The sequence below is a fragment of the Cherax quadricarinatus genome, chromosome 45 (assembly GCF_038502225.1).
Source record: "Cherax quadricarinatus isolate ZL_2023a chromosome 45, ASM3850222v1, whole genome shotgun sequence".
Classification (NCBI taxonomy): domain Eukaryota; kingdom Metazoa; phylum Arthropoda; class Malacostraca; order Decapoda; family Parastacidae; genus Cherax; species Cherax quadricarinatus.
Window position 1 is genome coordinate 11,246,489 of NC_091336.1, and position 24,144 is coordinate 11,270,632.

The 24,144-nt window shown below is 37.4% G+C and overlaps 1 protein-coding gene across 2 annotated transcripts in view; it reads left to right on the forward strand.

Annotated features, from left to right (window-relative positions):
- Positions 1 to 24,144, forward strand: part of LOC128694844 (uncharacterized) — a 91,636-nt gene that overhangs the window by 17,266 nt on the left and 50,226 nt on the right. Inside the window, exons 2-3 of one of the 2 annotated variants that reach the window (XM_070094291.1) lie at positions 1,587 to 1,761; positions 11,198 to 11,410. In XM_070094291.1, coding sequence (XP_069950392.1) covers positions 1,587 to 1,761; positions 11,198 to 11,410 — 388 coding nt within the window. The remainder of the gene's footprint in view (positions 1 to 1,586; positions 1,762 to 11,197; positions 11,411 to 24,144) is intronic. The other variant, XM_070094290.1, reaches the window with a different exon arrangement.

Genomic DNA, 24,144 nt, shown 5'->3' on the forward strand with positions numbered 1-24,144 from the left:
TTCTTGGCACTGTATCTCGGTAAGTACTACTGATCTGAATTTTTATTTTTTGGGCTTATTACCTTCACAAAAATATGCTCTTTAATTCTGTCCAAACGTAGATCTACATTCATGTGCGTAGTGCTCCAACCTTGATTTTCCCCATTTGAAAGCATGTAAAAAAAAAAAGTTGATCTATGTTCAGAGCACCCCCACCCCCTGCACGTGGACATAGATCTACATTTGGACAGTTTAAGGGTTAAGCATCGTTGTAGTACATGTGTGGGTGGGGGTGGCCAGGAGGGCTACCACACCTAACTTCTTGCAGTAACTACTACTTGCCTTTTTCCCTACATTAAGACTACAAATATTTTCAGGTAAATAATGAGTGTACTGTGTGTGTATTTTACTTTTCATTTTTTTTTAATGCCTAGTTGTATTGCTAACTTAATATATGTTAGTGTAAACTTGTTATCTGGCATTTATATGCATTTATAAGTGGAAAAAATGGCATTCTGCTTTCCGGCGATGTCTGTTTTCTGGCAGTATCCTGCCATGTAAGTGGGGCCCTACTGTATATATAATATACATAAACACACACACACGTACATACATACATACAGTATCAAGATTTTTAAATACAACTTTGATATTAAAAGTCTTAAGAAGAGAAAGCATATCAACCAGGTTTTCATGGTAAGTGAGAACCAACATATTTTTAGTTGAATAAGGTTGGTTGTCCCTTTTTGAATTGTAAAAAGTATTTCAGGCAGTTTTAAAGGATTTATCAATTAAGTTTCTTGGGTATTTTAGATCATTAGCTATTTCATAAATTTTTTAGTTTTTTTCATCTATGAACTCTGGACTACAAATATGCAAAGCTCTCAAAAAGTAGTATAAAAAACACATGCAGCAAAAGGAAGCCTTTATTAATATGAACAGTGGTTTTTCAATATTGAGGGCTAGTTTATATATCATAAACACGTAATGGTTTGCAATATAAGATATAGGTCATGTAAATTGTAAATAATGCATTTTAGATGCTGGGTATCACTTGACGAGTCATTGATATAAGCAAGGAAAGGAAGGTACTGAGATTCTACCTTGAGGGACACTTCTTAATTTCATTGGAAGGGCAGTTTAAGTGCTATTAGTGACTTGTATGTTATTGTTTTAGTAGAATTGAAAGTACTGTTTTTGTATGTGTACCCTCTCAGTCCGTAGTGTCTTAGTTTGGGAAGAATATTGGGGTCAACCATACCACAAGCTTTATGCAGTACAATTAAAAAATCTTTGGGTACTCATTTCTTGAAAGTGCTGTATACACTGTCAAACACTTTTATAATTGCCTCAATTGTGCTTTTCATAGGTCTGAATCCAGAGTGGCAAGGAGTGAGTGTGTATTTGTGTATTGCCCCTGATTAACTCTCTTGATCACCTTTATGGATAAGTATTATCTTGACTCTTACGAGACAATCTGGAAAAGTTAGTGTAATCTTTGTTGTTTATGATTAGGTTAGGCAAATTCTCTTGTTATAAATTGTTTGGATGTACAGTACTATACAATATTAAATATCTCTTAGAGAGAATACAATACTTTCTTCCAGGCTGTGCAATGACCTGCAGCACAGAGAACCTTTGGGGACAAACATCTTATCTAACATGCCCCCAGTTGACAGACTCTCAAGAAAAAAAGTACTGTTGTGGAACAAAGGAGAACCGATTTTGCTGCGACACACCATTTGGAATTGATGATAAAGTTTTCAAGGAAATTGCTGACAAGTAAGTAAGGTTTATTAAAAAATAGTTTTTATTAAGTTTAGGTAATATTAACATTATATTAGCACTGGTAGTTCTAAAGTGTAAAATGTCAGGCAGTGCATGAGTTTACTAATAACTGTGATCTGTACACGAGAAATAGATAAGGCCCATCTTTTACATGAAAATCAAATTACAGTATTCATCTGTGCAGCCTCTCCTCACTTAGCAACGTACTCGTTTACCAACGACTTGGACTTATGACAGGCTCTCTGACCAGTATGCATACTTAAATTTGCCAAAAGATCTCCCAATTACCTAGATCTTAACACTTCAAAATTTAAATAACCAAAGTTCATACCTAATGCTACATTGTTCAGGAGGTACAGAGCTCTATGGACAGATTTGTTGTGTGACAGAGGTCAAGTGACTCTCAAGCTGGTCCTAGTGGCATTAAAAGAAGGGAAGTAACCCCAGAAAAGGACTTGCTACCTCAAGTCCTAATGGAAGGGGATTCCCCTTCTAAACAATAACTTCCACACACTCCCCTCCTCCCATCCCATCAATCATCACCAGATCTTCAATAAAGGTAAGTGTCATGTATTCTATTCTTAGTAGAGTAGTAATTGTGCATGTCTTCAGTTTGTGTGTATTAAAATTAATATTTCATGTGGTAAATTTTTTTTTTTCATACTTTGGGGTGTCAGGAACGGATTAATTTGATTTCCATTATTTCTTATGGGGAAAATTAATTCGGCTAACGATCATTTCGGCTTATGATGAGCTCTCAGGAACGGATTAATATCGTAAGGTGGGGGTCCACTGTATTTCGATAGTATTTCTCACCCTTTTTACCACAGGGTTGGCACTAGAAGCTTTATTGGGCCCAGGGATACTTACTTAGCAGTTAGAAGCACTATGAACAATGGAATAATACACAATGTATCGAATGTATGCGTGAAACCGGCCACCCTGGCTTGTAAACAATGACAGCAGGGCAGCTGAGGCGCTCATGCTGGATGGACAGGTTCGGGACGAATCACGTTGGGCAAGTTTTTTAGTGTTAGCCAGGTCAGAATTTTTACACTTGAACGCTTCGTTGGGCGGATTTAACATTATACGATGTGTTCATTAGCCGAGGGTCCACTGTATAATAATAGTATACATTTAATAATAATACATGCATAATAATAATGTACTATACAGTGGACCTCCGGATCATGGCGTCGTCGGATTTCTTAATATTAAGAATAAGTACCTTTTTTTTTTTTTTTTTTTTTTTTTTCAAAATATTGGCTCGATAGTCATTGAACTTAGTAATAGTCATTCGTCCCAAATGCGTCCGCAAAGCAACGGCGGCCCAACACTGTGTGCCATTGTTCATCAGCCAGTGAGCACGATCCCACACACTCGTAAGATACATTTCATATTATTCCATTCTTTTTAGTGCTTGCAACTGCTAAATAAGCCACCATAGGCCTAGAGAAAGTTTCTAGTGCCAGCCAGCCCTTTGGTAAAGGGCTGAGAGAGAGGGGAGAATGTGCCTTTTTCACTGATTCTGCAATATGTACGATACTAAAGCAGGAGGAGTCGATAAAGGCTATAGCGCCAGCCAGCGATGAAGTCTAGCATTAACCGTGTAGCAAGTAAGTTAAGCGATTAATCGATAGAAAAAGGACAGCACGAAACTGACTCCTCCATTGTTGTTGGAAGTATATAGGGCCACCTCTGCTGCCTCGTGTTGCTGCCTTCACTGCCACTATGTAAGGCTTATCTTTCAGTGGCCCTTATACACCCAACAACAAACAATGCATCACCACTTGTGGCATTCTTAATGCCATATTTTATTCCTTCTAGAGTAAATGTCATGTTTCTATGTTATTAACCCTTTCAGGGTCAAGAGGCCCTCCCCTAAACTTGTTCTCAGGGTCGAAAGTTTTTCGGAAAAAAAAAATTCTTATGAAATAATAGAGAATCTTTTCCCGATCATAATGACACCAAAAATATGAAATTGTTGGAAAACTTACAGAATTATGCTCTTGTGAAGTTAGCGGTCTCGCCGATGTTTACACATTGGCGATTTCACCCACTTTGAGCCCTATTTTCGGCCAATTCTTGTGTACTAGTCGACAAAAATCATATTTATTTTGCTTGAACTCCATTTTTTCTATTGAATGGGTACAAGAAACCACCCATTTACCAGTTTCAACTATCCAATAAAGTGGTTAGAAATTGGCAATTTTGCCAATTTCACACAAATTTCAGAAGATGCCAATTTCCAAATAGGGTCCAGAATAAACAAGACAGACATTCCTGGCACTAAAATAACAAGTTCTCTGTTCGTTAATCATGTCCCCAGGCCCGTCTTATACTTCTTTTGCTTTCCACTTTGAATTTTTATTCTTACAAAAAATAGAAGATTTACTGTCATGCAGACTACTGCATTAGTATAGAAATGGCATAAATAATATCAGCGCACTTGTGAAAGAATATTAGACTTGCCAGTTGATGTGTATTGGACGCTTGGCTTGATTTGTTTACTTTTGAACTTTGGCAAAAGTCGAACATTTCTGCTACTTTGAGCTCAGTTTCAAGGTACTTTTCATTGTGAAACCAATCAAAATCATCTCAATTTCAGTAATATGTCTTCCATTCTATAACATGAGACCAGGAAAACTAGAATACAACTATAAATACCATACGAAAATACAGTGCAAAGTCGCCGTTTTAATCCAAAAGCACGGTCAAAGTTTTTTTTTCTCATTATGCACTGTGTGCTGCAGGATTTTTTTTGTACTGTGCACACTGACCACATAGACCCATTCTTTCATATGTAGGCCTACCAGCTTTCACTAGATTTGAAGGCACTAGAATTTAGGCGTTCTAGTACGTTAATAAGCCTGGTGTGTAAGCCATACTAGTACGTCGAAAACCCTGAGAGGGTTAATTTTGTTTATTATGTCATATTAGATGAATTGTGCTAGATAAATAAGCCGTAGAGCTGATATTAGTGTCATATTGAAGGACAATCTTGTCCTGTCTCCCAACACAATTCCTAACATGCCAGAAACAAACTTCTCTGGAACACTTTTTTTTTTTTTTTTTTGAGTGACTGGGGTCCAGTGACTCAAGCTGGTCCTAGTGGCATTGAAAAACAAAGAAGGGCAGTAACCCAGGATAAGGACTTGGTACCTGAAGTCTTTATGGAAGGGGATTCCCCTTCCAAACAATTGTAAACTCCTCCATTCTCTCCCCTCCTCATGTCTTCCATACATCACCATGTCTTCAATAAAGGTAAGTGTGATGTTATTATTGTTTTATTCTTCATGTATCATTGTTTTCTGTTTAGATAAAGGTATATTTCATGTAGAAAATTTTTTTTTTAACCCTTTCAGGGTTTGACGTACTAGTACGGCTTATGCACAAGGGTTATTGACGTACTAGTACGCCTAAATTCTAGCGCCCTCAAATCTAGCAAGAGAAAGCTGGTAGGCCTACATATGAAAGAATGGATCTATGTGGTAAGTGTGTGCAGTATAAAAAAAAAATCCTGCAGCACACATTGTTTAATGAGAAAAAAAATCTTTGACCGTGTTTTTGGTTTAAAACAGCGACTTTGCACTGTATTTTCGTATGGTATTTATGGTTGTATTCTAGTTTTTCTGGTTTCATTTTATAGAATGGAAGACATATTACAGAAATTGAGACGATTTTGATTGGTTTCACAATGAAAAGTACCTTGAAATTGAGCTCAAAATAGCAGAAATTTTCGATTTTTACCAAAGTTCAAAAGTAAACAAATCATGCCACGTGTCCAATACACGTCAACTGGTGAGTCTAATATTCTTTCACAAGTGTGCTGATATTATTTATACCATTTCCACACTAATGCAGTAGTCTACGTAGCAGTAAATCTTCTATTTTTTGTGAGAATAAAAATTCAAAGTAGAAAGCAAAAGAAATGTAAGAGGGGCATGGGGACGTGACTAATGAACGGAGGAAATGTTATTTTAGTACCAGGAATGTCTTTCTTGTTTATTCTGGACCCTATTTGGAAATTGACATCTTTTGAAATTTGTGAAATTGGCAAAATTGCTAATTTCTGACCACTTTATTGGATAGTTGAAATTGCTAAATGGGTGGTTTCCTGTACTCATTCAATAGAAAAAAATGGAGTTCTAGCGAAATAGTTATGATTTTTGTCGACTAGTATACTGGAATTAGCCAAAAATAGGGCTCAAAGTGGGTGAAATCTCCGATGTGTAAACATCATCGAGAGTGCTAATTTTGCGAGAGCATAATTCCCTAAGTTTTCCATCAAATTTCATACTTTTGGTGTCATTATGATCGGGAAAAGATTCTCTATCTTTTCATAAGAATTTTTTTTTTTTTTCCCCGAAAAATTTTTGACCCTTAGAAAAAGTTTTGGAGAGGGCCTCTCGACCCTTAAAGGGTTAATACTTTTTGGTGTCTGAAATGGATTAATTGGATTTACATTATTTCTTATGGGGAAAATTAATTCGGAAATTGTCAGATTCGGGTTGTCAGTCGGTCATGAATGGATTAATTACGAAAACTGGGGGTCCACTGTTCAATAATAATTATAATAGACGACTTCGAAAGGCCATCACTAGATGGCAGTGATTACCACAAAAATGCGGGACTGGTTGTGGCCGCCTCCACTTGTCATGGAATGACATACAGTGGACCCTTGGTTATCGGCCGTAATCCATTTCTGACGGTCAGCCGATAACTGAATTAATATTTCCCATAAGAATTAATGGAAATAGTTAATTCGTTCCAAACAAAAATTTTTTATTTTATTATCACACTGGCCGATTCCCACCAAGGCAGGGTGGCCCGAAAAAGAAAAACTTTCACCATCATTCACTCCATCACTGTCTTGCCAGAAGGGTGCTTTACACTACAGTTTTTAAACTGCAACATTAACACCCCAAACAAAAATATTCACTTTTTTTTTATTTTTTTTTTTATATATATACAATTATGTAAGTATTACATACCTTTATTGAAGGCTAATGCTGGTTTCTGGAAGATAGGGAGGAGGAAAGAGGGAGGAGTTAGTGTTTGGAAGGGGAATCCCCCTGAGTGATACACAAGTAAAGACTTCAGTTTGAAATCCCCACTAGCATTACCACACAACAAAAGAGTAAGCCTGTCTTTCATAGGCTTGTGTCCTGACAGTGCCTTTTCCTCCTGGGTAATGTAGGTCCTGTTTGGCATTTTCTTCCAAAACAGGCCTGTTTCGTCATTGAAAACTTGTTGGGATTCGAATCCTTCAGCCTTTATATAGTCCTGAAATTCGTGAACATACTTTTCAGCTGCACATTTGTCAGAATTTGCAGCCTCACCATGCCTTACAACACTGTATGCCACTATGCTTCTTAACCCTTTCAGGGTCCGTCCCGTAGATCTACGGCTTTACGTTCAGGGTCCAAACCGTAGATCTACGCCATGAGCTCAGCTCACTCTGATAAACTGTGAGTGGTACATTTGGGCCTAGATATGAGAGAATACATCTATGTGGTATGTGTGCACCACATGAAACAGATCCTGCAGCACACTGTGTATAATGAGAGAAAAAAACTTAAATCATGATTTTTCGATTAAAACAGCAACTTTGCAGTGTTTTTTCGTATGTTTTTTATAGTTGTATTTGCGATTTCTTGGTCTCATTTGATAGAATGGAAGACATATTACAGAAATAGAGATGATTTTGATTGGTTTTAGCACTGGAAATGGCTTGAAACTGAGCTCAAAGTAGCGGAAATGTTAAATTTTTGCCGATATTCAAGAGTAAACAAACGACCTCACACGTCTAATACACGTCAGCTGGTGGGTCTAATATACATTCACAAATATGGTGATGATATTTATACAATTATTACAGTATTGCATAACAGTAAATCTTCTATTTTTTGGTGTGAATAAAAATTCATTATGTGAATAAAAAATCAAAATGGAATTTATTTGTAAAGCCTCAAAACATAACTAATGAACAGAGGAAACGTTAGTTTAGTGCCAGGAATGCCTACATTGTTTATTCTGGACCCTATTTTGAAATTGGAATATTTTGAACTTTGTGTTAAATTGGCCAAATTAACAATTTCCGATCACTTTATTTTGTAGTTGAAACAGTTGACTTGGCGATTTCTTGTGCTCAATCGATAGAATAGAAGTAATACTAGTGAAATAGCTAAGAATTTGGTTGATTGGAATAATGTAATTGGCCTAAAATGGGAGTCAAAGTCGGCAAAATCGCCGATTCGTAAATGTCCCTGACACATCAAAATTCGCGAGAGCATAATTTCGTCAATTTTCCACCAAATTTCGTACTTTTTGTTTTATTACCTTCACAAAAAGATTCTCTACGATTTCATAAGAAAAAATAACAAATTTTTTTTTTGAAAATTCTTGGACACTGGTGCGTGACTCCAGATTTGGGCCTTGGACCCTGAAAGGGTTAACCCTTTCAGGGTCCAGAAGCCAAATTTCAAAGGGTGCACCAGTGTCCAAGAATTTTCAAAAAAAAAATAATTATTTTTTCTTATGAAATGATAGAGAATCTTTTTCTGAAGGTAATAAAACAAAAAGTACGAAATTTGATGGAAAATTGACGAAATTATGCTCTCACAAATTTTGATGTGTCAGCGATATTTACGCATCGGCAGTATTGCCGACTTTGACTCCCATTTTAGGCCAATTACATTATTCCAGTCGACCAAATTCTTAGCTATTTCACTAGTATTACTTCTATCGATTGAGCACAAGAATTCGCCAAGCCAACTGGTTCAACTACAAAATAAAGCGATCGGAAATTGGTAATTTGGCCTATTTAATGCAAAGTTCAAAATATTCTAATTTCAAAATAGGGTCCAGAATAAACAATGTAGGCATTCCTGGCACTAAACTAACATTTCCTCTCTTCATTAGTTATGTTTTCAGGCTTTACTAATGAATTCCATTTTTATTTTTTATTCACATAATGAATTTTTATTCAAACCAAAAAATAGAAGATTTACTCTTATTCAATATTGTAATAATTGTATAAATAATATCGCCACATTTGCGAATGTATATTAGACCCAACAGCTGGCGTGTATTAGACGTGAGGTCATTTGTTTACTCTTGAACATCGGCAAAAATTGAACATTTCTGCTTCTTTGAGCTCAGTTTCAAGCCATTTCCCATATTAAAACCAAAACCAATCAGAATCATCTCTATTTCTGTAATATATCTTCCATTCAATCAAACGAGACCAAGAAATCGCAAATACACCTATAAAAAACATACGAAAAATCACTGCAAAGTCGCTGTTTTAATAAAAAATTACGTTCTGTTTTTTTCTCTTATTGTGCACTGTGTGCTGCAGGATTTGTTTTATGTGGTACACACATACCACATAGATGTATTCTCTCGTATCTAGGCCCAGAGTGAGCTGAGCTCATGACATAGATCTGAGGTTTGAACCCTCAACATAAAGCCATAGATCTACAGCACGGATCCTCGAGGGGTTAAATCTATCAAACCATCCTTTGCTGGCCCTAAATTCACAAACTGCAGCACTTGTTCCAGGCATTTTCTTTGCAAGATCCTCGTGCAGCTGCTTTGCCTTCTCACAAATGATCGACTCCACTACACTGTCTCCCACTAATTCTTTTTCCTTAATCCACAATAATAATAACTTTTCCATCTCTTCCATTATCGGTGTCCTTTGTTTAGTTAGAAAAGCTACTCCTTTTGCAACATTAGCATCTTTGATTTGTTCTTTCTTTGCCAGGATGGATGTAATTGTTGATTTATTCTTGCTGTACATCCTGGCAAGTTCTACCACCTTCATACCACTCTCAAACTTTTCTGTTACTTCACGCTTGAATTCCATGGTGTTTCTCACTTTCTTTACCACAGGAACTTTACTAGGAACTTTCTTTGGAGCCATGGTTACTTATTTCACAGTTGCACTGCAAGAAAAAACTAAAAACAATGGTAAACAAGCGAAATGTTTGGCTGTATTAGCAGAAGCTTCCTCAGCCACCGAGAGACATAGCCAAACTGAAGAGCAAGCTGCCCCAGCCGGTGGATGGACACGTCAAAAACGGCCTATAACCGAGCGAATGGCCAGTAAAGCGCCAAAAACCCCACCAATAACCGAGTTCACCGATAACCGGGGGGTCCACTGTATTTTATTCACTCTATATTATATATCAGGTTTCTATGTTATTTATATTGTTTATTATGTCATATTAGATGAATTGTGATGGATAAATAAGCCATAGAGCTGATATTAGTGAAATATTCAAGGAGTATTTTGTCCTGTCTCCAGACAAACTCGTCCGCCGCCAGTGCCGCCAATACCACTACGTAGCCACAAACGTAATGACATATTTTATTCATTCTAGAGTATATATCAGGTTTGTGTTATTTATTTTGTTTATTATATTAGATAAATTGTGATACATAAATAAGCCGTATAGATGATAGTGAAATATTGAAGTATCTTGTCGTGCCTCCTGAGAGCTGGAACGGATTGATTACATTTCAGTTAATTTAATTGAGGAAAATTGACTGCAAATGAGCAAATCTAGATGTGAGCAAGGTCATGGAATGGATTTAACTAGTAAGTAGAGGTTCCACTGTACACTGAAAACAACATATAATAGATTTTTCCTGTAATATATTTGTCAATTGCAAATTATTGTAGCATAAGGTTGATGAAGTTGTACATCTGGAAGTGAGCATCTGGGGGAACTATAGCTCTGCAGCTCCTATGGACGAGCCGCCACTGATATTAACCATTCTTGGACCTTGCTTCTTTACAAATTTTGTGTACTTGTGTGTGAAAGCACTGACACTAGATAGAATTCTTAGAAAGCTGTTTGACATCAATTATATAGCATAGTCTAACCTGTTATAAGTTATTTGCCTTTATTAACATGTCTTTGTTCAGTATTATGAGGCATGCATGTGCTGACATCCAGATCTTTTCTGTAAAATTGTGCTGTATATTCAGTATACAATATTTGAATTCTAGTTTTGCTTTTATACCTGTATTAATGTTGTAATGATATTGCTATATGTATTAGGAATTTTATTTTAATTTATATATATATATATATATATATATATATATATATATATATATATATATATATATATATATATATATATATATATATATATATATATATATATATATATATATATAATATTATATATAATATAAACTACACACACACACATATACACATGCATACACAATATGCCTGCCCACATATACACACATTCACATACTCACACACACACACACACACACACACACGTACACATACGTATGTAAGTAACTTGAACAGCAGTTCCCTATCAGTTGCTAAAGGACTAGAAACATACTTATTTAGTTTATTGATTTTAGTAGATAAATAAATGATGTTGGTGTTACCAGACCAGCATTGGCTCTGGCCCAGGTACAACCTAGTCCTGTGGTCCACACGACTTTTGAAGATAGAGGTGTACGATCAGCTGTGGATCGCATCAAGGTGAAGGTCAATAACACTGTTTGTGCTGTAAAGGACAGTGTTAAATTAGGCATTGAGAGAGTCATAAAGAAAGTCAAACAGGCAGTCAAAAGCAAAATAAAAAATAAAGCAGCCAACATGTCGTAAGTGTAATGGTCATTTCAGTTTGGATGCTGCTAATTTAATGGCTTCACTATAAACCAGAATTATATGTAAGGTGACTAAATACTGTAAAAGTAGTGCATTATGTATATCCAAGAATAGGCATTGCCTTTTCCACTCCTATACTGGTGCAGCAGCAACATTAATGTGTGTACTTATTTTGTATTCATGGCTGTAGGTAAAATAGCCAGAACCAGTTAGATTTTATTGAAATACATGACTGAAACCACAGTGAAACTTTATTCTAATGGATCTTAATTTAACAGATTTTGGAAATAATTGACAAAATCCACTGGGTAAATTGATTTTGGAAACAATGGACAAAGTCCATCGGTTACACAATTATCCATTACGGTATTAATATTCGTCTTTTTTTCAACAAACCGGCCGTATCCCACTGAGGCAGGGTGGCCCAAAAAGAAAAACAAAAGTTTCTCTTTTACCATACCACAACTCCAGTAATGTATACAGAAGGGGTTACTAGCCCCTTGCTTCTGGCATTTTAGCTGCCTCTTATGACACATATGGCTTACGGAGGAAGAATTCTGTTCCACTTCCCCACGGCGATAAAAGGAAATAAACCAGAACAAGAACTTGTAAGAAAATAGAGAACCCAGAGGGGTGTGTGTATATATATTCTTGTACATGCAAGTGTAGTGTGACCTAAGTGTAGGTAGAAGTAGCAGAATGTACCTGAAATCTTGCATGTTTGAGACAGAAAAAAGACACCAGCAATCCTACCATCATGTAAAACAATTACTGGCCATTTTACACTCACCTGGCAAGACAGTAGTACCTCCCTGGGTGGTTGCTGTCTACCAACCTACTACCTAGGAGTATTAATATTATCACAGCTAAATACAGTGGACCCCTGGTTTTCGTCCTTAATCCGTTCCAGGAGGAGTCGGCCGAAATCTGAAATGGACGAACACTGAAGTAATTTTCCCGTAAGAAATAATGTAAATCCAATTACGTAATCCGTTCCAGACACCCAAAAATATTAACAAAAAATAAATTTAGTAATAAAACTAGGCATTAAAAAGCAAAAAGTAAAATACATACACAATACATTCATTACTTACCTTAAAATATTTGTAGTCTTAATGTAGGGTGAGAGGTGAGTAGTATTTATTGGTAGGAAATCAGTGTAGGTAGCTGGTAGATGTAGCCCTCCTGGGCTACATCTACCAGCTACCAACACTGTGGCCCAGAGCCACGTTATTACCATCAACATACCATGTTCACCGAGTTTAATAGTTTCTAACAACTACCTTCAGATTCCATTATAAACAAATGGAGAATTAATGAATAATTTATGCCGAGAATTGTAAACAAAAGCGTTATGTATTAAGGCGGTGACTGGGCCAATGCAGATTTATACACGTTTTCTCTAATGCTGGACCAGAGGAAACATAATATTTTCCCTCCACTGACTACCACTCCTCCATAGCATATAAACATTGCATGTTTATATGCTATGTAACATGTTTCTTATATAAATAACAAAAAGGCACAATACCGTGACTGGAACAATACACAAATAACCCGCACATAAAAGAGAGAAGCTTACGACGACGTTTCGGTCCGACTTGGACCATTGACAAAGTCACACTAACAGAGGTGGAGCAGGACGGCTATATATAGGCAGGAAGAGGTGGTAGTAGTAGTACAAGAATTCTATATAATACCGACAGGATGAAATTAAGACACATGCACAACACCCAGGCATCCCCATCGTAGACATTTCGCCATCCAGCCAGCCACTGGATGGCGAAACGTCCACAACAAAGACAGCTAGACGCCGCACATGTGTCTTAATTTCAACAGTAGTTGTAGTAGAAGAAGAGGAGGTAGTAGTAGTGGTAGCGGAAGAAGTGGGAAATAAGGAAGACGAGCCAGTCAAATATAAAGGAAGGGGAGCACTGCAAGAGAGCTAGATACCCACAGAGGGAGAGCAAGCGCACAGAGGTGCGTGAAAGGGGAAGTGGTGAAATAAAATAAATGAAGAAGGAACAGAAACACGAGACAGGAGAGAGAAAGACAACCCAGAGGAGGAAAGGAGAGAGGAAAGGGGAAGAGGAAGAAGAAAAAGAAAAAGAAAAAGTGAGGATTCAGGTTAAGTCACGGGTGTTCTGAAGTTTGGAGCATTTTACAGTGTAGTGGGAGAGGAAGGCATCTACAGAGACGAAGCCAGGGCTAAGGTTCATACAAGGAAAGTTGTGTATTAGAGAGGATTCAACTAGACGGCGACTGTTCGAGTTGGAAGTAGGGAAGACAGTTTTAGCAGAAGACCAGTCAATAGGATGGCTATGATCTCTGACGTGACAGAAAAGAGCATTGTTAGTGTCGGCAAGCCTAACACTATTTTTGTGCTCCCTAAGTCTCAGAAAGAGATCGACCAGTTTCACCGAAGTATTGAAGAGGACAGGAGGAGCAAGAAATAGAGTAGACACCAGGAACATCTGTAGAGGGAGGAGAGGTATGAACGAGATTAGTGCGAAGAGTGTTAGTCTGGCGGAAGGTAAGCTTAATGTCTAAGGGACGGAGAGAATTGTTGAGATTAGAAAGACCGGAAATGTAGGGAAAGCAGAGGATAGAAGAGTTCCCATGAGTAGAGAGTTTGGGAGAGAAGAAATTGCGTTTAGCACGTGAGAGGGCAGAGTCTATGAAATGGGAAGGGTAGCCAAGACGGGAGAACGAATTATGAAGAGTGGAAATTTCTGCTGGAAGGAACCGAGGATCACAGATGCGGACTGCATGGAGAAAGAGGGAGATAAGAACACTTTTCTTGACAGGGGAAGCATGATAGGAAAAGTAGTGAATGTACATGCCACTGTGCATAGGTTTACGGTAAACGGAAAAGGAAAAACCTGTATCTGAGCGGTGGACATGGACATCAAGGAAAGGAAGTAAGGAATTAGATTCCCATTCAGCTTTAAACTTAATGGAAGGGGCAAGATTATTAAGAGCTTCAAGAAAAGGTTGGAAGAGACTGGAGTCATGAGGCCACAGAGCAAAGATGTCATCCACATAGCGGAGCCAGAGTGAAGGTTGCACATCGAGGGTAGGAAGAAGAACAGTCTCGAAGTATTCCATGTAAAGATTAGCAAGGACAGGAGAGAGAGGAGAGCCCATAGCGACACCGAAGGTTTGAGAATAATATTTCCCTTGGAAGGAAAAGGAGTTAGTCCACACAGAGGCGGATCAGATCAAGAAAGACATCAGTGGGGATAGGGAGATGAAGAAACCCTTCATGGGCCTTCTCTCTAAGGAAATCAAGGACATCATCAAGAGGGACATTGGTGAAGAGGGACTCAACGTCAAGACTAAGCATCTTACAGGTTGGGAGAGAGCGAACCCGTTCAATGAAGTCTTGAGAGTGACGGAGGTGGGCAGGAGAAAAAGTACCAAGAAAGGGAGTGAGGGTTTTGGCCAGCCAAGAAGCAAGAGAATAAGAGACAGAACCTCTAGAGGATATGATAGGACGAAGAGGAATATCAGGTTTATGAGTTTTGGGAAGGCCATAGAAATAGGGAAGAGAGGGACAGATGACACGAAACCGTTGAACAAGGTCAAAGTCAGGAGGACAGAGGTCGGAGAGAGTCCTTAGTTTTTTGTTGAAAGTTATCTTGATGCGATCAAGAGGGTTGGAAACGAGAGGAGTGTAGGTGCTCGAGTCAGAGAGCAAAACATCAGCTTTACGGAGGTAATCCTCGCGATCAAGGATAACTACCGAATTACCTTTGTCAGAAGATAGTATGACAATGTTAGTGTTGGATTTAAGAGAAGAAAGGGCAAGTTGGTAACAGCGTGGAAGGTGGCGATTCTTGGAAAACAGACTAACAAGAGCGGGAAGGAGAGCACCACGAAAAGTGGACAAGTCAGGAAGATTACGGAAGCGAGATTGACGAAAGGAATCAAAAGAGCTAATCGGGGAAATACCAGCGCGAGGAGTAGGCGAAGTGGCAAAGGAAAGACCAAAACCAAGAAGTTCAAGCTCATACTGAGAGAGTGAGACAGAAGACAGATTAGTAACAGTCAGTGAGGGAGAATTTAGACCAAGGGCTAGCTGAGATGAGACGTTATGTGCGGGTTATTTGTGTTTCTTATATAATTTTGAAAAAATTATCATAGGTGGATTAATGAAAATGTTTGTATAAATGTAAATAAGACATTTAATGTGCCCAAGAGTGATTATTATTACGTATTAGTATTACTGTGGCATTAAGACTCGAGGGACACTCTTAGTGAACGAGTAACAAAGACATGTTTATATGCAATGTAACATGTTTCTTGTATAATTTTGAAAAAAAATATCATAGATGGATTAATGAAAATGTCTATATTAATGTAAAATAAGACATTCAAAGTGCCCAAGGGCGAGTCACAAACGTATGAGCAGCCCAGGTGGACGTGTCTAGTTGCCGAGCAGATGTACAAAACCCGGGGTAAAATTTCACCGAAAAAAGTGGTTGAAATCCGAATTGTACAATTTCCGCACCGGACAAAATCCGGGGGTCCACTGTAATTTCTTTAAGATTTTCCAGACAGTCATTATTACCATACACTCCTTTCCTCCCATTAGTCCATTCAATTGAGATTTCACTGTACGTACTAAGTTTGCTAAAAAAAAAAAAAAATATGTTTTAATCACTGAAAATGGTGTCCATATGTAATCCCAGATCACAGGGGCACTGATACCTTTATTTGAGTGGAAAAGGTTCATGTAAAGCATGTATCATGTTTGCAGAACACTCGTGCCTGATATGCAACCTGCATTATTAGGAAAAATTTCTGAAACTAAGTATTTAAATGACATTTATTTTTCTGTATATAAAGCCAATTTGATCTTGGTAAATGTGATAAGCCAACAATAATAGAAGTATAGCACTGTTGCTTTTTTTTGGGTTCCACTGACATAAGTAGGAATATTGTCTATGTAACCTTTAATGTTGGTATTGGGTTGAGCTTTGTAAAGTTGTACATTTTGTGTGTACAGTATATACTCTTGGAGAGTGAGGTAAGACCAGTAAAGAATTGTCAGGGGCTGGTACTGGTAGAGAAGCTGTGCAGTCAGCCTGATGGATTATTTGAGTTTGAAGAGTTGTTGGATTATGGACCAGGCATTTTTAATTTAAGATTGTATGTCAGGGTTTAGCTATGTTCAAGGCATCTTGATTCTGTTCAAGGGTGTTGTGATGATGAGTGCTGATTACATCCACTGCCATCTGTATCTGACCCCTACTTTAATAATAAGTTTGGCTTATTTTCATGCCATAAGATGTCCATGCTTGCCCTGATGAATAACATGTGCATTGTTAAGAGTCCTACGAGTGTACTGGTCCTAAATTGTGGTGTCTAAGCTAATTGACATGACTTGGACAGGTACCTTATTGTTCCAGCAGGCAACACCATTCAGAACTACCAAATTTAGACAAGATGCTTTTCTAACTTCTAACATTAGTAGTTCTCCACAGGTATAAGTGGATTCTTAGTACATACACTGGCTCACAAATGGTTATTAATGCTGTTGCACCTAATTTTTGTTGATGCATGTAAGAATTTATCAGGATTTTCTGGCTAGCTAAGGAGACAAGCTTTATCATGAACCCCAACTCTGGAAGCAGGACTTTGTCCAGGGCTCATCTACACTGATCGTCTTTCTAGCAATTTGGTTAAAAAAAATATGTTGCAGGTTGAGTATTGGAGTTTCCATATTTGCTTTTTGATGAGTATGTGGGACTGGAGTTTACCTGGAGAGAGTTCCGGGGATTGACGCCCCCGCAGCCCGGTCTGTGACCAAGCCTCATGGTGGATCGGGGCCTGATCAACCAGGCTGTTACTGCTGGCTGCACGCAGTCCAACATATGAACCACGAATAATTATTGTGTAATCATAGTATTCTGGGTTAGAAATGAGAGCTTTCTGATTGGAACCTGAACTGATTGGTAGTTAGCAGGTTTTTTGCTTTCCATGTTTTATCCTTTAATACAAATCCTTTTTCCAGAATTTCCACAATGCTTGTTAGAGGTTGGTCCCAAGTTCTGGGGATCTGTCAATTTTTCTGAACATTAGTACAGCTTACATTATTTCCACTTTTCTACTATCTTACTGTCATAATGATTTACTAAACATTGTCAGCAGTGGAAAACGTAGTTGTTTCTCTGCATATTATTTTAAATCTCTGGCACTGTTGCTTTGGTTGAACCTATCTCAGTACTGGTGTCACACAGATATTTAAATGTAAGTGTTATAGTTTCAAATACTGTAAATACAGTGGAACCACTACTTGCAAGCTCATCTACATGCGAGTTTTTTCCAAATACAATGGACCCTCGGGTAATGATTTTAATTCATTCCAGAGAGCTTGTCCTTAACCCTTTCAGGGTCCGTCCCGTAGATCTACGGCTTTACGTTCAGGGTCCAAACCGTAGATCTACGCCATGAGCTCAGCTCACTCTGATAAACTGTGAGTGGTACATTTGGGCCTAGATATGAGAGAATACATCTATGTGGTGTGTGCACCACATAAAACAGATCCTGCAGCACACTGTGTATAATGAGAGAAAAAAACTTAAATCATGATTTTTCGATTAAAACAGCAACTTTGCAGTGTTTTTTCGTATGTTTTTTATAGTTGTATTTGCGATTTCTTGGTCTCATTTGATAGAATGAAAGACATATTACAGAAATAGAGATGATTTTGATTGGTTTTAGCACTGGAAATGGCTTGAAACTGAGCTCAAAGTAGCAGAAATGTTAAATTTTTGCCGATATTCAAGAGTAAACAAATGACCTCACACGTCTAATACACGTCAGCTGGTGGGTCTAATATACATTCACAAATATGGTGATGATATTTATACAATTATTACAGTATTGCATAACAGTAAATCTTCTATTTTTTGGTGTGAATAAAAATTCATTGTGAATAAAAAATCAAAATGGAATTTATTTGTAAAGCCTCAAAACATAACTAATGAACAGAGGAAATGTTAGTTTAGTGCCAGGAATGCCTACATTGTTCATTCTGGACCCTATTTTGAAATTGGAATATTTTGAACTTTGTGTTAAATTGGCCAAATTAACAATTTCCGATCACTTTATTTTGTAGTTGAAACAGTTGACTTGGCGATTTCTTGTGCTCAATCGATAGAATAGAAGTAATACTAGTGAAATAGCTAAGAATTTGGTTGATTGGAATAATGTAATTGGCCTAAAATGGGAGTCAAAGTCAGCAAAATCGCCGATTCGTAAATATCGCTGACACATCAAAATTCGCGAGAGCATAATTTCGTCAATTTTCCACCAAATTTCGTACTTTGTTTTATTACCTTCACAAAAAGATTCTCTACGATTTCATAAGAAAAAATAACTTTTTTTTTAAATTCTTGGACACTGGTGCGTGACTCCAGATTTGGGCCTTGGACCCTGAAAGGGTTAACCGATTTTATCGTTAGCCGAATTAATTTTCCCCATAAGAAATACAGTGGACCCCCGGTATTCGATGGCATCGATATTCGATAAATCCGGTATTCAATGCATTTTAACGCAAAAATTTTGCCTTGGTATCCGATTGGAAACCCGGTATTCGATACGATTCATATGAGACGTGTCCACGTGTGGCCTGTACTGCCCTGTGTGTGCCAGTGTTTACAAGCCAGCCAGTGTGCGCGCATCTAAGGGTACATTTGGTACATTCCATATTATCACTGTTTTTGGTGCTTGTTTCTGCAAAATATCACCATGGGCCCCAAGAAAGCTTCTAGTGCCAACCCTGTGGTAAAAAGGGTGAGAATTAGTATGGAAATTAAGAAAGATTTTGAAGGGTTTGGGGCTAACCCTGAGAAGCCTATGCCAGTTGTGGAATCCATTGCGCCTACTTCAAAAATTAAGGAAATGTGTGCACAGTGGGTTGAACTGCAAACCTTTATGGATGAAAATCACCCTAACACAGCTATTGCAAGCCATGCTGGTGACTATTACAATAACAATTTTGTGGCCCATTTTAGACAAATCGTAAAGGAACGGGAGGTACAGAGCTCTATGGACAGATTTGTTGTGCGGCAGAGGTCCAGTGACTCTCAAGCTGATCTTAGTGGCATTAAAAGAAGGGAAGTAACCCCGGAAAAGGACTTGCTACCTCAAGTCCTAATGGAAGGGGATTCCCCTTCTAAACACTAACACCATCCACACACTCCCCCTCCTCCCATCCCATCAATCATCAGCAGATCTTCAATAAAGGTAAGTGTCATGTAACTGTGCATGTCTTCTTCAGTTTTTGTGTATTAAAATTAATATTTCATGTGGTAAAAAAAAAAAAAAAATTTTCATACTTTTGGGTGTCTTGCACAGATTAATTTGATTTCCATTATTTCTTATGGGGAAAATTGATTCGCTTTTCGATATTCGATGAGTTCTCAGGAACGGATTAATATCGAATACCGGGGGTCCACTGTACTGGAAATCCAATTAATCCATTCCTGCTGTCAGGAGGCTCGACAGAATAGTACTTCAATATGATGCTATTATCAACTCTACAGCTTATTTATCTATCACATTTCATCTAATATGATGTAATAAACAATATTAATAACATAGAAACATGATGTATACTCTAGAATGAATAAAATGTCATAATGTATGTGAGGATAAGTGGTGGAAGTGTTATTGCTGGGTTTATAACGGCCACTGAGAGAAGCCGTACAGGCTTCTGCCACCACCATTATCCACAAACAATATATGAACATAATTTATAAATAAGAAATATTTACATTTTAACCCTTTGACTGTCGAAACCCCAAATCCTGAGGTGTTTCCTGGTGTTGAAAAATTTTTGAAAAAAAAAAAAAATAATTTCTTATGAAATGATAGAGAATTTTTTCCCGATGGTAATGACACCAAAAGAACAAAATTTGATGGAAAACTCGTGGAATTATGCTCTCGTGAAGTTAGTGACCTCAGCGATATTTACAAATGGGTGATTTCGCCCACTTTGAGCCCTATTTTCGGCTAATTCCAGTGTTCCAGTCGACCAAACTCATAGCTATTTCTTTAGAACTCCATTTTTTCTATCGACTGAGTACAAGAAACTGCCCATTTACCAATTTCAACTACCCAATAACTTGGTCAGAAATTTGCAATTTGGCCAATTTCACGCAAATTAAAAAATATTCCAGTTTCAAAATAGGGTCCACAATGAACAATGCAGACATTCCTGGCTCTAAAATAGCATTTTCTTTGTTCATTAGTCATGTCTTCAGGCCCCTCTGATATTATTCTTGCTTTCTATTTTGAATTTTTATTCAAACAAAAAATAGAAGATTTAATGTTAGGCAAACTACTGCAATATTGCAGTAATTGTATAAATAATGTCAACCCATTCATGACTGCATATTAGAATGGCTAGTTGGACATTTATTGGACAATGACATCATTTATTTACTTTTGAACATCGGCAAAAATCAAACATTTCCCCTACCTTGAGCTCCATATCAAGGTTCTTTTCATAGTAAAACCAATCAAAATCACCTCTATTTCTATAATATGTTTTCCATTCTCTCAAATGAGACCAAGAAAACGAGAATACCGCCATAAATATTATACAAAAATGCACCACAAAGTCAGCGTTTTAATCCAAAAACATGATCGTTTTTTTTTTCTCTCATTATGCACTGCGTGCTGCAGGATTTTTTTTATATGGCGCACACTGACCACACAGACCCATTCTCACATGTGGGTCTACCATCTTTCTCCTGCTTGATTTGAAGCCGCTAGAATTTTTGAGTATATATACGTCAAACACGGTGGCTCGTAAGATGTGTATATACAGCCGAAACAGTCAAGGGGTTAATTTATAAGTAAGTTTATTCAGGTATACAGTTTATTCAGGTATACAGTTATATACATAGATTATCATACATAGCAGCATATGTGTAAAGTACCTAGGATAACCCAAAAAAGTCAGTGACTTGCGTATTTCCATTGGAGTCCTTTTATATTTACACTTACATTTACAATTTTATATTTACATTTACCTTGGAGGAGATGTTAGTTTAATTAGTTTGATGGAGGAGATGCTGGCAGAGGTGTTGAGTGGTGGAAGATATGTAGCAGGTCGGTGTATGTTCAGCAGCCCGATACACATACAGCAACATTGGAGAGTTACTTTCGTGTCGTTTTTCTATCGCTTACTCGCTTAACTTACTTGCTACACTGTTAATTCTACACATTATCGCTGGCTGGCACTATAGCCTTTATTGATACCTGCTGCTTTAGTGTCCTACATATTGTAGAATCACTGAATCACTGCAGAAGGCACATTCACCCCTCTTTCCTCCTCCACTTTGGTATTTTGCTAAGAGTTTTTTCTTGAGTTTTATTGTTTCTTTCCTTCTTTATCACAGGGCTGGCACTAGAAACTTCCTTTAGGCCCATGGTGGCTTATTTAGCAGTTACAAGCACTAAAAACAATGGAATAATACAAAATATATCGCATGTATGCTTGGAATCGTCCTCCCTGCCTGTAAACACTGGCACACTACCTTGTACAGTAGGGCCCCACTTTATGGCATTCCGCTAATACGGCGATGTCAAATTCTGACCAAAATTTGTTATACGACAAGCGGTCTTTTAAATACGGCGCACCCCACTCAGTTTGTTCACATTCTCGGTGACCACATCTATTATGTCAAGAAACTTTCCAAAATTTCAAGTGTTTTAAAGTTACTGCATATTTTATATTTACTCTGATAATTGTACTTATGTGTACCTGTACCTAAATATACTTACACACTGTGCTGGTGTGCAGGTAAACATTAAAATCGCTAAGTCTCTCTGATCATGGCGCCAGTACATGTACTACTTAATAACAATCACTCTTGGGCACATTAAATGTCTTATTTTACATTAAAATAGGCATTTTCATTAATCCATCTTTGATATTTTCCTCAATTATATATGAAACCCATTACATAGCATCTAAACATGATGCATACACTCGCAGAATAAAAATTGCGTAAGTATGAAATTTGTTTACATAGAGGCTGTGTAGGTAGTGTCGGAAGAATTACGTTTCCTCTTGTTAAACTGGGGGATAACTGTAGAAAAATATTCTTTTCATATACCTTCACTCTATATATAGCAATTCATGACCCTTGTGGGTTTAGTGCTTTTTATTATGATAATAATAATATCTTCATTTACTCTAAAAATGATGTGTTGCTGTTTGTTTATTCTGTACTAACTTGTACAACTTGTACACAATGTAAGAGTATTTGTATTGTCAGGTAATTATTATTATAATAAAAAAAATATTGAGGTAAATGTTTTACAAACTCTTACAAACATACGTGAATGAACTAAAAGTACACACACATTAATACGCATTTATTTCGCCTGACCAAGTGATCGTCCACTACCTGTTCAGTTTGTGTTCTTACATTGTCTGAACTCTGCAACTCGTTCTCTATCTCGTTTACTCTTTTGTTAACTAGTTGGCTCTCGTTGACGATGGCATCTAAGCTTAGCTGTGATAAAAAGAGGAGTCGTAAGAGTCTTGCTTTAAGTGCCAAGTTAGAGGATGATGGTGTGCCATTCTGATTTTATTCAATATACACCCTGCCACTCACCTCTCGCACATTAACATTAATAATTTAATCCTTAAACGGTCCGAACGTATATATACGTTCTTATGCGTAGCGCCAAACGTATATATATGTTTTAACCCTTTGACTGTTTTCGACGTATAAATACGTCTTACGAGCCAATGTTTCTGACGTATATATACTCAATAATTCTAGCGGCTTCAAATCAAGTGGGAGAAAGCTGGTAGGCCCACATGTGAGAGAATGGGTCTGTGTGGTCAGTGTGCACCACATAAAAAAAATCCTGCAGCACACATTGCGTAATAAGAAAAAAAAAACTCTGATCGTTTTTTTGGAATAAAACGCCGACTTTGAGGTGTATTTTCATATAGTATTTATCGTTGTATTCGCGTTTTCATGGTCTTAGGTGATAAAATGGAAAACATATTACAGAAATAGAGATGATTTTCATTACTTTTACGATGAAAACGACCTTGAAACTGAGCTCAAAGTAGCGGAAATGTTCGATTTTTACCAATGTTCAAGAGTAAATAAATCACACCACACGACCAATACACGTCAACTGGGGAGTCTAATATTCTTTCACTAGTGCACTGATATTATTTATACCATTTTTACAATAATGCAGTCGTCTGCATAACAGTAAATTTTGTATTTTTTTGTATGAATAAAAAATCAAAATAGAAAGCAATAATAATATAAGAGGGGCCTAGAGATGTGACTAATGAACAGAGCATATGTTATTTTAGTGCCACGAATGTCTACCTTGTTTATTCTGGACCCTATTTTGAAATTGGCATCTTTTTTATTTTGCGTGAAATTGGCCAAATTGCCAATTTCTGACCACCATATTGGGTAGTCCAAATTAGTAAATGGGAGGTTTCTTGTACTCAGCTGATAGATAAAATGGAGTTCTAAAGAAATAGCTATGAGTTTGGTCAACTGGAACAATGGAATTGGCTGAAAATAGGGCTCAAAGTCGGCGAAATCGCCGATACGCATATGTCACCGAGACCGCTAACTTCGCGGGAGCATAATTCCACGAGTTTTCGAGCAAATTTAGAACTTTTGGTGTCATTACCATCGGGAAAAGATTCTCTATCATT